A 12530-nucleotide genomic window follows, 5' to 3' on the forward strand; every position below is an offset into this window, starting at 1 on the left:
TGGTGGACAACAGTGCTTGCCCTCTTTTGGGCTCTGGCTGGTGAGGCAGAGGAGGGAGCAGCCCAGGGGACCCCTCAGCTGAAGCTGTGCTGTACTTGCAGGATGGGGCGAGAACCCTGGGGCAGAGCAGCTGCGCTGGGCACCTGGCCCCTGGTCCTCGCCTGCTCTGTGCTTTTCCCCTTAGCCTCAGCAAGACGTCCCTTTGAGCCACCTCCTGTGGGGTTGGGCTTTGCACCCACACGCTGTAGAGTTTCCCAAGAGGAGACATCAGGGGGTGCCTTGGCGCTGACCACAGGCCTGACAATGGGCCCAGTGGGCTTCAGGCTCGGCCCTGTCCTCCATGATCACATTTCAATTAGTCCTCTCACCCCCTCACTACTCTTGTGTCCCGGCCCTTCACTTCTTTTTAATACTTTTATGAAAAGTTTTGAGAGGGAGAGAGACAGTGGGAGAGACCAACCTCCTATCCATTGGTTCACTCCCCAAGGACCTGCAACAGCCCAGATGGAGTCAGTCTGCAGCCAGGAGCCAGGAAGTCACGTCACCATTTGTCTTGTGGACAGCAGGGACCCAAGGCCGTGAACCTCCACCTGTTGCCTCCTAGGGAGCACATCTTCTGGGTGCTGAATCCAGGCACTCCCACCAGGTGGCGTCTTACCCACCACACCCAACACCGTCCGCAGTTAGACTCTTAGATCCACTCGCACAGCACCTTTGCTGCCGCTTTCCTTTTCCAAGGAGGGCTGCCCTGACCCCAGGGTCTGTGAAGCTGTTGGCCAAGGTGCCCCTCTCTGGTGGGGGAGGCTTGTGGACTTCAGCCAGTGACCTGCCCACAGCCTCTGCTCTGACCCCATCTTGCTCTTCACCTGCTGGCACTGTACTCTAACCTTCTGTCTGCGTGGAGCCCGGCTTTCTATTTCATAGCAATGATTTGTTCTCTACACTCTTAACTAATTTTTCAATGTCTGGCTCCCTCGACACTTCTCTTGTCTCACTATTGCACCTGCAGAGTTCTGATTTAGATGGAGAGCGCAGAGGCCTCTCTGCAGGTGCATCAGGCACCTGGGTCTGGAGGGACAGTGTTCTCGGCCGAGGACAGGAGCTGGGCGAGGGCCCTGAGGCAGAAGCCATCTTGGATAGGAGCGACTGTCTCTTTGTGGAGTGGTCTTCCTAGCTCTGACAGGCTAAGAGGGAGGCAGGGAGAGGTGGTTCCTGCTCCTACGGTCACCTGGAAGGGTTTGTTAGGACAATCGGCACATTTGAGCTTGATCTGTTGATGGAAGGAGCCTGGGTGAAGGTGCAGGAGCCTGGAGAACGCTGCTACGCAGACTCAGGTTAAAGGCAGATGCCCGAACGGGGGACACTGATGGTAAGGATGGATAAGCAAGAAAAGATGCCACAGACATTTGGGCACAGCACCTAGAAGACCCGAGGCTTTGTGGTCAGTACCACGGACAGCTCTGCAGGCCTGGCATGAGACTGGCTCATGGACTGGACTGCCGGGCACTGCCTTGGCATCTGCCAGGAGCAGACGCACCATCCAGGCTCCGAGGTCCTCCCCAGACACGTTTTGCATCAGTGTGTCTGTGGGTGGGGTCTGGAGCTCACCTTCTGGGTCAGCGCCCCAGGGTGCTCGAGTGCAGGAGGTCCATTCCTCAAGAGCTCGGAAGGGAAGTTGTGGGCTCCGGGGGCAGAGAGGAGGGCTCCGTCTGCTGCCATACCGGGGCTTGGGCCACCTGACTTATGACCTGTGCATTTCAAGATGATGTAGACATCCAAAAGACCAGAAGACGTGAGGGAGGAAGAGGGGCCAGCTTCCTTGGAATCTGCATTCCATTTCCCCAATAGCGTGGAGCGTGGCAGAGGCCAGAGATGACCCGCCGGCCGTCGTGGTCATGGATGTCTGCCCGTGGGTGCTCTCATGCCTTCCCAACCTCACTTCCTAGAAAACTAAACGTGCCCCCCTTTCAGGCGGGAGCTAGTCCAGTGAGTGCGCAAAAGAGTAGGGGAACCGGGCCTTTGGTTTGAGGTAGACGTCTCCTCCCCAGGCCCAAGCCTCGGCAGCCCCGCAGCGTGCTCCTGGGTGCACTCCGAAACCGTTCCGCCCTCCTCCAAGATGGCCGCCGCCGCCTCTGTGACAGCCCCGATCACGTGGGCACGCTCGCCTATGAGGCAGGCGATTGTCCCTTCCCGGGTCCCATCCTGAGGCGGAGCCCGCCCTTGTCAACCGGAGCCTGAGCGATCATGGCAACGGGCTGGGGCAGAGAGCGTGTGGCGGCTGAGGCGGCTGAGGCGGCTGAGGCGGCGGCGGCAGTGTGTTCTCAGGCCGGAGCGGTGGAGCGGCGGCGGCGGCGGCGCTGGCACTGGCCTTGGCACCGGCCCTGAGCGCCATGAGACGGGGCAGCGGCGACAGGGAGCTGGCGCTCCGGAGGGAGGCGGGGGCGGCGGCCGAGCCGGTCGTCGTGGACGCGGGTGCGGCTGGAGAGCCGGAGCACAAGGCAGCTGAGGAGCAGCCCAAGGTCCCGGGCCCGGAGCAGCCCCGCGCGGCTGTGGAGGAGGGGGACGCCGGCGTCTCGCCACGGCCGCCGCTCGCCAGAGCCCCGCACAAGCCGGAGGAGCCGGAGGAGCCGCCGGCGCGGGACGTCTGCCCGCCCGGGAAGCCCAGGAGCAAGGGCCGCAGCGGCAAGCGGAGCTCTCACGGGGACGGCTCTCAGCGGCCGGTCACCGTGGACAGCTCCAAGGCCAAGACGTCCCTGGACGCCCTCAAGATCAGCATCCGCCAGCTCAAGTGGAAGGAGGTGAGGCACACACGGGGCTGGGGGGCGGGTGGACAGCACCCAGGCCAGCTTGGCGGGCCAGGCCTGAACTCCCTCCGTGCAAACCGGTCATCTGAACCCCGCAAGCCACTGCCCTCTGCCCACAGTCCTCCAGCTGCTGTCCACAGCCTCCTCTGATTGTAACTATGTATTCCTGTGTCTGACTCAGCCAGCTTGAGTTCTGGGGTCTTGGGGACCACCTACCTCTCTTTCCCTGCTGGAAGTTGCGTTTGTTTTGCAGTTCCTCGTGGGGACCTGGGATGGGGTGCGAGTGGGAAGCAGCGTCACAGTTGGCACTTGGGAGGCTGGTAGGTTTGAGTTCTCCCTGCACTCTGCCACGTGGCTGTGAACCTCGAGCAGCCCCCATGTCAGCTGGTCCCAGAAGAGAGGCCCATGGCGCCCGCTGTTCACTCTCTCAGTGTTGTCCAGCACGAGTGGGCCGTAAGGGTCCATTTGTTTACCATCCCGTCCTCTCTCTCTGCCACCATCATCAGGAGTCAGCACCCCCATCATCATCAGCAGCAGGCATGGAGCTCTGTGATGCTTCCAAGGCTTGGCAGGTGGCAGGTGTGGTGGAGGAAAGCAGGGGGTTAGACGACTTCCTCATCCTCAGCCCCCTTTCAGATGTGGTGGGAACACAGATGGTCCCTCCGGGTGCTTGTTGAGTTGACAAGGGTCTCAAGGCCATCAGGAGGGATGGCATTTGCAGCCCCTGAGCTTAATTCCAGGTCTGGGGAAAGCCAGGTGTGGTGTGGGGGTCCCAGTTGGCCGGCTGAAGTTAGCTGCAGGGATCTGTAGCAGGCAGCAGGAGAGCTCAGGGGCTTAGCCTTGCCCTTGGCCGTGGGGACAGCCAGTGCTGGTGGGATGAGGCCAGAGCATGCAGAAACGTGCCGTGGACGGCTGTGATGCAGTGGGCGCCTGGATGTCCCTGTGGGAAAGAGTCTGAAGGGACATGGAGAAGCCGGGCAGACATGCAGGTGCACAGGGAATAGCTGCTGGGAGGGCTGCCCCCCCAGCTGGGCCCCCAGCCTCGGGTGTGGGGTTCAGGGCAGGACCTTTTCGTCTTGGAGACCTGTGGAAAGCCAGGGGAGGCGGCTCCCAGGTCTCATTTAAGCTTCTAGACAGGGTCCCGCATCCAGGCAGGTGATAAAAGGCTCCCGAACAGTACTGGAACTGGACAGGTTGCCGACACTGTGGGCCTAGTGAAGAAAATCTGGGGCCCAGGAGTCAGGTGGGCGGCTTGGCTGTGTTAGCCCTGAAGGAGAGAGGTGTGAATATGGCTAGATATTGCTGCTTAGGCAAGATGGGACCAGACGGCCTGATCCAAACCAGCCCAGGTGCGCTCCTCACTCTCACTCTGTGAACCTGTACCGCTTAAGGTTCCGTGCCAGGCCCTGGGACCCAGATATGCTTAAGATGCAGTCCTTGCCCACGAGGGCCTTACGGTTCAGTAGGCAGCAGAGCACTGCGGAAGACAGAATGGTGGTACCTGCAGGGCCCCGTTGCCACCTCCCCAGCTGCTCTGTGCTCAGTTGCTTGCACGGCTTACTGTCACTTCAGATCTCTGCTCAAACATGCTGTCCTCTGAGAGGTCTTGGCCTCTGCAGCTCTTGTCCATTCGGCTTGTTTCCGTAGCCCTGAGTCCTCCCCGAGCTGGTGTCATATATCGCTTGTTCATTGTGTGTTTCACTCCCTAGAATGTAAGCTCCAGGGGGAGCAGGGGTTCCGTTTTATTTACTGCTCTTCCCACAGGTGCTTGGCATGTGGCAGTTGCTCAATAAATACTTGTTGAATGGAAGAGTCCGTTCTGTGATGTTTCTCTCTGTGCATGTGTCCGTGATGTGGGAGGCACAGGAGGATCCCTCCAGAAGGGCCTCCTGGCGGTCGGGACAAGCCTACGCCAGGACCCGAGCGCTGAAAACGAGCCAGTCCCTTAGGGGCGGTGGTCTTGGCATCCCTGGTGCAGGGCATGGTGTGGGCAGAGCTGCGGAATGGCCCAGGCTCTGCATGTGCCACACCGCCTGGCTGGATCCCAGATGGGAAGAATGGTGAAGAAGAGGTACCCTATGGATGGTTGGACTCTTTCTTTTCTTCTTTTTCTTTTTGGAAAGGAAGCTCTGTGACCCATTGAGGCATTTTAAGATTTACCCATTTCTTTATCAGCTATGGCACTGTGGACAGGAGAGTCAGACTCTCCAGCACTCAGTTTGTTTATCTGTTCAGTGGGCTGGAAAGGACTGGTCCAGTAGTTGCCCGCCTCACTCTTGCTTTGCCATATAATAGAAATAGCGATCGATGTGAGACCCGTGCTGGTCATGCCAGTGGTGTGGGCACTTCCCCTTCCACCCCTGAGCCTTGTCTCCCCTCCCAGAAAGCACTTCAGCATGTAACGGGCACACTCATTCTAGTATGTTTTAAAGATGAATCACTTGTATAAGTATGACTGTGCCATTAGATGCCTGATTGTTCAGGTCTTGCAGTCCTGAAGCAGGGGTAATGTCTGACTGTGTCCCCAGTGCATGGCATGCTGGAGGTGTGACTTGGCCACTCATCAAGTGGACGACGGGAATGCATGTGTCGGAGCTCTGTGTTGTGGATCGTGACGCCCTGGAATGTGGAGCTGGAAAAGTGCCTGAGACCTCCTGCAGTGTTAACTGTGTGACAGGTTCAAGTCACCTCCATGTGAGCCTGATCCTAACAAAGTACGAGCATGTGGCCTCCCTCAGCCTCAGTTTCCCCTCCTGTTTGGGGAGCAGTGTTGGACTCAATCGCCTCCCTCCCCAGCACTGAGCTTTTGGGAAGAGGAACTTCTGCTGGGTTTGGGGGTGCAAGAGTTTGAACAGCTGTGTCCCTGGCATGTCGCACTATGCTACTGCCAACACAGGGCTTGGGAGTCCCCTGCTGGCTGCGTTTGGTGCAGATGGGTGGGTGAGAACTGGGCATCAGAAACATCAGTGTGAGTGCCACCTCTGTCTTTCTTTTGTGGGCGTGTAGCCAGGAGCCGGCAGCACGGTCCGCCTCACAGGGCCACCTGAGCCGGTGCGTGAATGCAGAAGCTTGCTCAGCCGCAAGACACACAAACTCCCTTCCCTCTTCATTTTCCTACACAAACATCTAATGACAACAAGGACCACGCTAATGAACCCTTCCATAGCTCTGACTCTGTGTCATGTGGTGTTTCTTCTCTCTTTTTTTTTTTATTTTTTAAGATATTTTTTTTAATTGGAAAGTCGGATATACAGAGAGAAGGAGAGACAGAGAGGAAGATCTTCCATCTGATGATTTACTCTCCAAGTGGCTGCAATGGCCAGAGCCAAGCTGATCTGAAGGCAGGAGCCAGGAGCCTCCTCCAGGTGTCCCACGCGGGTGCAGGGTCCCAACTCTTTGGGCCGTCCTTGATTGCTTTCCTAGGCCACAAGCAGGGAACCAGAAGGGAAGTGGAGCAGCCGGGATTAGAACCAGTGCCGATATGGGATCCGGATACGTGCAAGGCGAGGACTTTAGCCACTAGGCTAAAGCGCTGGGCCCATGTGGTGTTTCAAGTACCCCATACACATGCAGTTATTTCATTCTCCCAGCAACCCACTAGAGGCAGTGTCTCATTGTGTCCATTTCAGAGATGAGCAAATGGGAGTACACAGAGGTTAACCTAGGCAAGGTTATATAACCGGAAGGGCCAGCATTTGGAAGAGGTATTCCAGTGGAAAGCAGATGTCAGATATGCTCTGCCAACTTGTCCACGCCAGCTCAGTGATGGCATACCTCATGACAGCTGGCATCTGTGTGGCCCAACCACAAAGCACAGCCTCTCCTCTGGACCTCTCTGGATTGCTGGCGCAGATGGGCATGGGGTCTGCTTCTTGCATTCTAGTCTAGAGGGACAGGCTGTGCACACACAGTTACAATCCAGGCCGCTAGTGAGTGGCCAGAGGGCATTGCACCCAGAGGCAGGAGGGAGGCACAGCATTCAGACCAGGTTTTGGACACAGGCGCGGCTGCTGGCAGCTCAGCGAGCTTGTGGAGAGAAGGAGCCAGACCATGGAGCCTTGCCAAGAACCTCGTGTGGAGTCGCTCAGACCGTGTGCCGCATATAGACCCAGCTTCCCTGTCCCACTCTCCTTCAGTCCCCAGTGAGCCCCTCCAGCTCTCCGATGGTTCCGTTAGCAGACACTCCCATTCCCAGACAGAGCTCACTCAGCAGCGTCCACTAGGTGCAATTTGTTTCTCAAATGCACAGGTGTTGGCTCTGTAAACTTGCAGACAAGGATAAAGGCACTCTGGAATAATGAAGTCCTGTTTGCAGTCACCAGCGAAGTTTCAGTGTGAGGCAGATGGGTGGCTTTTGGCTCGCAGCAGACACTCAGTGTTTTTGGAACTGATATGGTCCTCTGCCAGTCCTGTGCAGCTCCACCTCCATCCCCTGCGAATTCTGCTGCAGTTGTGCTCACCTCATTCAAGGAAACCTTAGAGACAAGGCACCATAGGGAATAGGTGCCACTGTTGTGAGCTGTTCTCCTTGGAGATGTGGGCGGTATCTGTGTGCGCAGTAGCGCCATGGACACAACTGAGGCTTTGAAGATCTTGGGGCCTCTGTTGATAATAGCTTGTGTTAGCTCCTACCCGAGAGCTGTGATCATATGAGCCCTTTATTTCAGGGACTCTAAGTCATGCAGTATTTTCTGAAGTGCAGCCAGCCTTTTCTCAACACAATGTCTGTATTTGTTACAATGTCTGCTTGCAACTTGCGTGTTGTCACTGTTTGCTAAGTGTCAGTTTTGTGCTGAGCATCTACTAAGTGCCGTGTGCTCATTAGGAGTCACAGGGAACCTTTTCTAGGGACGTTTTTATTTAATCTTCACAGAAACCCCTCTGGAGATGATCCTGCTGTCATCTCCGGCTTACACAGGAGGAAACAGCTTTAAAGAGAAGCTGGTGTAGGGCCAGCCCCAAGGGGCAGAGCCATCCAGGGCCCATGTCTGTGCCCATCTTTGCTAAAAACCGTCTTGCAGGAGTTATTCTGTTATTATCACAATCAGCACCATCATTAGTATTCTCAGATAGCAGAAGAAGCAACTAAAGGGGGGCACAGCAAGTCGATAAGAGTGTCCGGGTTCAAACTGGAGTCTGTTTCCAAAGCCCTGTTTTAGGTAGGTTTTATAATATAACAGTCTCGTTCCGCATCTGCCTCCCCACCTTTAGTTCTTTTTTAAAGATTAATTTATTTATATGAAAGAATTAGACATACACATGCAGAGAGAGAGAGAGAGAGACAGAGAAAGAGGAGAGAGAGAAGGAGAAGGAAAGAGAGAGAGAGAGATCTCACTCCTTGGTTCCCTCCTCTATATGACTGCAGCAGCTGGGGCTGAACAAAGCTGAAACCAGGAACCAGGAAATTCCCTCTGGGTCTCCCCGTGGGCACTAGGTCTCATGCACTTTTGCCATCTTTGTTATTTTATTTCCCCAGGCCGTTAGCAGGTGAGCTAGATCTGAAATGGAGCAGCCAAGACTTGAACTGGCGCCCACACGGGGAGGCTGGCACTACAGGTGGCATCAGTACTCACTACACCACAGTACTGAACCCTGCCTTGTGACTTGCCAATGACAGTGGAATCATTCAGAACCAGTATGGCATTTGGCACTTAAAATAAAGCACAGTGAAATGTATCCTGCCTGGCAGAGGGATAACTGGCATCTGTGCTTTCCAAATCCCATCTTCTGCTGCCCCAAAGGAGAAGCCATCCCTCTTCCGTCTGACTAGCTGAGTGGAACGTGAGCCTGCTGCCGTCACAGTCACTGCAGCTCAGATTTCTTCTGGGAGGAAGCAGAGTAGAAAAAATGAAAAATTGGATGGTGTAACCTTCCCTCCCCTTCTTGTTTCAGTGATAGGCATTGTAATTTACATCCCATTTTTTAAAAACAGCGTTTTATTCGAGAATAGTTCAGGCCCCACTCCATCAAAGGAGCTCCTTCAACAGACATGTTATTTTAACGTCTAATCTACCCGAATTTTTCCTTTGCAACTTAAACCTGTCATAACATAAAAATCGCAGTATACCCGCACTGTTATTTGAGCGGCAGTGTATGTAACAGCTTCATGAATCTCCCCAACTACTTAAACAGTCTTTTCTTTTTTTTTTAATTCTTTTTTAAAATTTTTTTATTCATTAATTACATTGTATTATATGACACAATTTCATAGGTACTGGGATTCTCCCCCCTTCACCCCAAACCCTTCCCCCATGGTGAATTCCTTCACCATGATGCATAACCACAGCTCAGGTTCCGTTGAGATTCCCTAATTACAAGCTCACACCATACAGAGTCCAGCATCCCACTGTCCAGTCAAGTTCAATGGCCTCTTAGGGAGGCCCTCTCAGGTTTGAAGGCAGAGCCAGCAGAGCGTCACCTCTATCAATTAGAAGCTCCAACATATCATCAGCAACAGTCCAGGTACGATGAGACTGGTGCAGAGTCCACTGATTGACATAGTCCATCTTTGAGTTTCCCCTTGTCCAGTTTTCCGCTGCAAGCATATAGCTGAAGTGATTGATTGATCTACTCCATCTTCCATCTTTTCTTGGTTAATGTTTTGATTCCTCCATTTTGTTCAGGGGAATCCCCAAAGAAACTTTGAGACGTTCCCAGTCCAGGCTCCTACATGTACTACTAGTAAGCACAGTGCCCGCCACAGTTCATCACTCCGATCAGCTGGTGGTTGTAACCCCTGGGTTGGATCTATTCTGAGCCCCGACCTCCATTGGAACCAATGAGTATTGCAGCTCTCCCCGGCTCTGCCCATCATACACTAGTCCCTCACCTAAATCAGTGGGAGGTGTGCTGGTTGGGTGCTGCGTTCCCTACTGGCACAGGCCATTTCGCCTTGGCATTTTGTGTTTTGTACTGTTTTTTTTTTATCGCAACCAAACCTGGCCAGGCCCCCACACAGTTCCAGGGCTTGGGCTTGCCAGTGGATGACGTGAACTGACTCAGCCTGGTCTGCCCCAACCCGAGCCAAATGTATGCCAGTGGGTCACTTTCCAAAGCCTCTTCTGGGTTGTTTACTTTCATGCTTCCTGCATTTATTTGTAGGGTCAGTGTCCTGTCAGAGGAACTGTTCAGATTCCTCCATCCGACCCCTTCCTGGTGTCAGGCTTCACGCATACCAGCAGGTCCTTCGGCCAGCACCACTCTTCAACCCATTCTGGTTCCTGCTGTTGAGAGTTTCAGCCCAGCCACGGCTCATCCATACCCACATATATCTCATATATGGCTTAGTAGGGGTTGAAACCTAGCCGAGCCCATTCCACATCTATCCTGGTCCTCCGGAGCACCAAACTGTGTTGTGGTCTAATCCGGCACAGTGCATCAAGTCCGAATCGATATTTGTGCCAAGGGATTACAACTGTGACCTGACCAGAACTCAGCCCCCTTCCAGTTCCTGCGCCCCTTAGTGGTAAGCTCCACCCAGCCAAGGCCTCCCCCAAGCTCCCCAACCAGGCCTTTTCCCAGCCAGTGTTAAGTATGCCAGAGGTTGCTCTGGGTCAGCCCAGCGCGCCCCATAGACTGTCATGCCTCCTGCATAGACTCCACCGGCCCTTCTAAACCGTCCAGTGGGGTCAGAGTTTCCAGGGGATTGGTCCACGCATGCCTCACACATTCTAGCCCCGAATATGGTTCTCGAATGCCAGTCAATGTCATAGTCCTGCCTTCTGTGACCTCTCTGCTGATCCCTCATCCTATCAGGTAATGGGGTATCCTGCTGGACAAGCCCGGAATTTTGCCTTTTGAATGAACTGGTGTTGGCAATCTGCACTATAAAGTGACTACAGGTCCTTCAGAGGAATATTAACTGCCATTGAGAATCTTAAGGACTAATACACATTCCAGGGGAACTGTGGGTTCAGCATGGAGCGACTCATGTAGCATATCAAAGAAACCAAATTCCAGAACTTCCTGGCTGGGCGGCCAGCAGGCACAGCCTGGCGCCAAATGGCGCACTGGCCACCCGAGAGCTGCTCACCCCATGTATGTACGTACGTGGTGGTAAGCTTGGCTGTGCTAGGCAGGAAATGTGGCGGGGGACCTGAGCCCTCCGGGCAGCATGGCAGCCCAGGGGTTGAGCCGCTCAGGCCCCGCCCGGATCCTCCTAGCTCCTCCCCCGCTCCAGCCGCATGGCGCGCTGAGGCGTTAAACAGTCTTTTCAAAGAAGGCACATTCCAGGGGCTAATTTTCATGTTCTCCCATTACTACAAATTAAAGTTTTTTTTTTTAAAGAGGTGTTGTAATTGCTGGGGCTATTTCCTGGGGCCGTAAAACAGACCCTGTGTATTGTGCCTCAATTCTGTTAGTGTTTTGGATTTTGTTTTTGGATGAGCAGGAGTTGAATGCAAGTAAAACCCTCCTTCACACAGTTTTACTTTTACACTTGATATTAGTCAAAAGGCCGAGAAGCGATACACAGTTCTACTTTTAAATATATTCCCTGAAAAGTAAAGTCATTGACCGTCATCATGAAGAGCCATCTGTAAAGGCGAAGCGTTGCTTCCTGGGGCTGACTCATGCCCTGGGATCAGGCAGATGTGGGTTAGCATCCTTGCCACTCGCTGCTTGCTGGACCTCCAGCTTGCGTCTGTGTTTTTTCAACTGTAGCAATGGGCTAATGACAGCTGTCTTCAGAATTGTAGTGGAATTGAGTGAAGGCAGGTGTGTGCCTTGTCTAACCCAATGCTTGATATAATCCAGGTATTCAGTTGGTATTGGATTATTTCTTTCTAGTGTACAATTACAGACTTTAATTATTTGATCTTTTTTTTTTTAAACTATCATAGTATTAAGTCCTCAAAACGAACTAGTTTCCTGGTTAGCCAGAGGAGGTAGGAACACCTCATTTAAAATATATAGACTGTATTTAAGATATGTTTTGAAGGCTACTCTGTTGCAGGCTGCAATCTAGGGGCTTCTGGGATACGGCAGGTGGCAAAGATAGAGAGGTGTCTGCTGGGTAAGCGATGGGTATCTTCCAGGTGAGTGACAGCTAGATGCCTTCTAGGTTTAAGTGTTTTAAAGTAACACCTATTTAAAGTTTTTTTTTCCTGTTAAAATCACTTCTGTTGGACGGATTCTGTGACTTCCAGTGGACATTCTTTAAAGCCTCCGTCCTTGACTTGGTGCTCATCTCATTTTTTTATTGTAGACTTCACCAGAGGAGACTCAACTCAGTGATTGGAGTGTCGTTGGTCTCATATGAGTTTGGGTTCAGCACACAGGAGGTGATTGCTTTATAGGGGAGAACGAGGTGGATGGATAGAACACCCAGCAAATGTGAACTGCTGGGCCTGGACGCGAGCCAGATGGCTTTGGTCTTTGGTCTCCTTGCCGGGGCTGCCCTCCCAGTGGTTCCAGAAAGAGCAGGACAAGATGGGGCTCTGAATCTTGGCTCTGTCCCTATAGTGGCTTTGTGATCCTGGACAGATTGCCTTCCCTCAACTGTCTAAGAATGAGTGTAAAATACTCATTTGACTGGTTGTAAGAGAAAATCTTCACAGCACCCATACTTTAAGCCAAGAATATATTCTTGTTTGGCTTTCCTTTGGAGGAGTTTCTGGGACATATAAATTGTTTTTTTTTTAAATATTTATTTTATTTTTATTGGAAAGTCAGATATCCAGAGAAGAGGAGAGACAGAGAGAAAGATCGTCCGTCCCATGATTCACT

General features: G+C 53.2%; 2 protein-coding genes across 6 annotated transcripts in view; one reads left to right on the forward strand and one right to left on the reverse strand.

Annotated features, from left to right (window-relative positions):
* Window positions 1-12530, reverse strand: part of MRRF (mitochondrial ribosome recycling factor) — a 222865-nt gene that overhangs the window by 204851 nt on the left and 5484 nt on the right. The window lies entirely within an intron of this gene.
* TTLL11 (tubulin tyrosine ligase like 11) overlaps window positions 2186-12530 on the forward strand; it is a 214465-nt gene continuing 204120 nt past the window's right edge. For 3 of the 5 annotated variants that reach the window (XM_058672148.1, XM_058672146.1, XM_036496735.2), the window contains exon 1: window positions 2187-2798. In XM_058672148.1, coding sequence (XP_058528131.1) covers window positions 2391-2798 — 408 coding nt within the window. In that variant the 5' untranslated portion in view covers window positions 2187-2390. Of the gene's footprint in view, window positions 2799-12530 lie in introns of all 5 variants that reach the window. The other 2 variants (XM_058672145.1, XM_058672147.1) reach the window with 1 other exon arrangement.

The sequence above is a fragment of the Ochotona princeps genome, chromosome 14 (assembly GCF_030435755.1).
Source record: "Ochotona princeps isolate mOchPri1 chromosome 14, mOchPri1.hap1, whole genome shotgun sequence".
Lineage (NCBI taxonomy): Eukaryota > Metazoa > Chordata > Mammalia > Lagomorpha > Ochotonidae > Ochotona > Ochotona princeps.